Here is a 481-nt window from a genome sequence, read left to right as displayed (position 1 = left end):
TTCGGGCGCTCTGGACCCGGCTGCAGCGTGAGCGGCCCGAACTGCTGGGCTCCTTCGAGGACGTTCTGATGCGCGCGTCAGCCTGCCTGGAGGAGGCGGCCAGAGAGCGGGACGGCCTGGAGCACGCTCTGCGGAGGTGAGGGCTGGGAGGCCGGGTGCGGCCGGAGGGCCAGGCGGAGGGGCTCCTGGCTGCGGTGCTGGCAGGCTTTCAGCCGCCGTCTCACCCTCGGTTCCCCGCAGGCGGGAGAGCGAGCACCAGAGAGAAGTGCGGTGTCTGTACGAGGAGATGGAGCAGCAGCTGCGCGAGCAGCGCCAGCGCCTGCGGGGTCAGGTGGGCCCAGCCCGGGCGCGCGGGTCTCCGGGGGGCTGCCTTCTTGGACGGAACTGGTCCTACCCGCGCCCCTGCCGCCCGCGGGGGCTCAGGTGTCCCCGCGCGTCCTAGGGCCTCCCCCAGGAGGAGCGGAGAGGCCGCCTGGAACTG

At 73.6% G+C, this 481-nt stretch overlaps 1 protein-coding gene across 1 annotated transcript in view; it reads left to right on the top strand.

The window, feature by feature from the left end:
- The window catches only part of CRACR2B (calcium release activated channel regulator 2B), a 5,101-nt gene extending 4,626 nt beyond the window's left edge, over window positions 1–475 (top strand). The window contains exons 4-5 of the mRNA XM_010854192.1: window positions 1–136; window positions 241–475. The exon at window positions 1–136 is cut by the window's left edge and continues 10 nt beyond it. Coding sequence (XP_010852494.1) covers window positions 1–136; window positions 241–442 — 338 coding nt within the window. The 3' untranslated portion in view covers window positions 443–475. The remainder of the gene's footprint in view (window positions 137–240) is intronic.
- Window positions 476–481: the final 6 nt, after the last annotated feature.

Source organism: Bison bison, unplaced genomic scaffold (genome assembly GCF_000754665.1).
Source record: "Bison bison bison isolate TAMUID 2011002044 unplaced genomic scaffold, Bison_UMD1.0 scf7180017853262, whole genome shotgun sequence".
Classification (NCBI taxonomy): Eukaryota; Metazoa; Chordata; class Mammalia; order Artiodactyla; family Bovidae; genus Bison; species Bison bison.
This window is presented reverse-complemented; position numbering and strand designations above follow the sequence as displayed.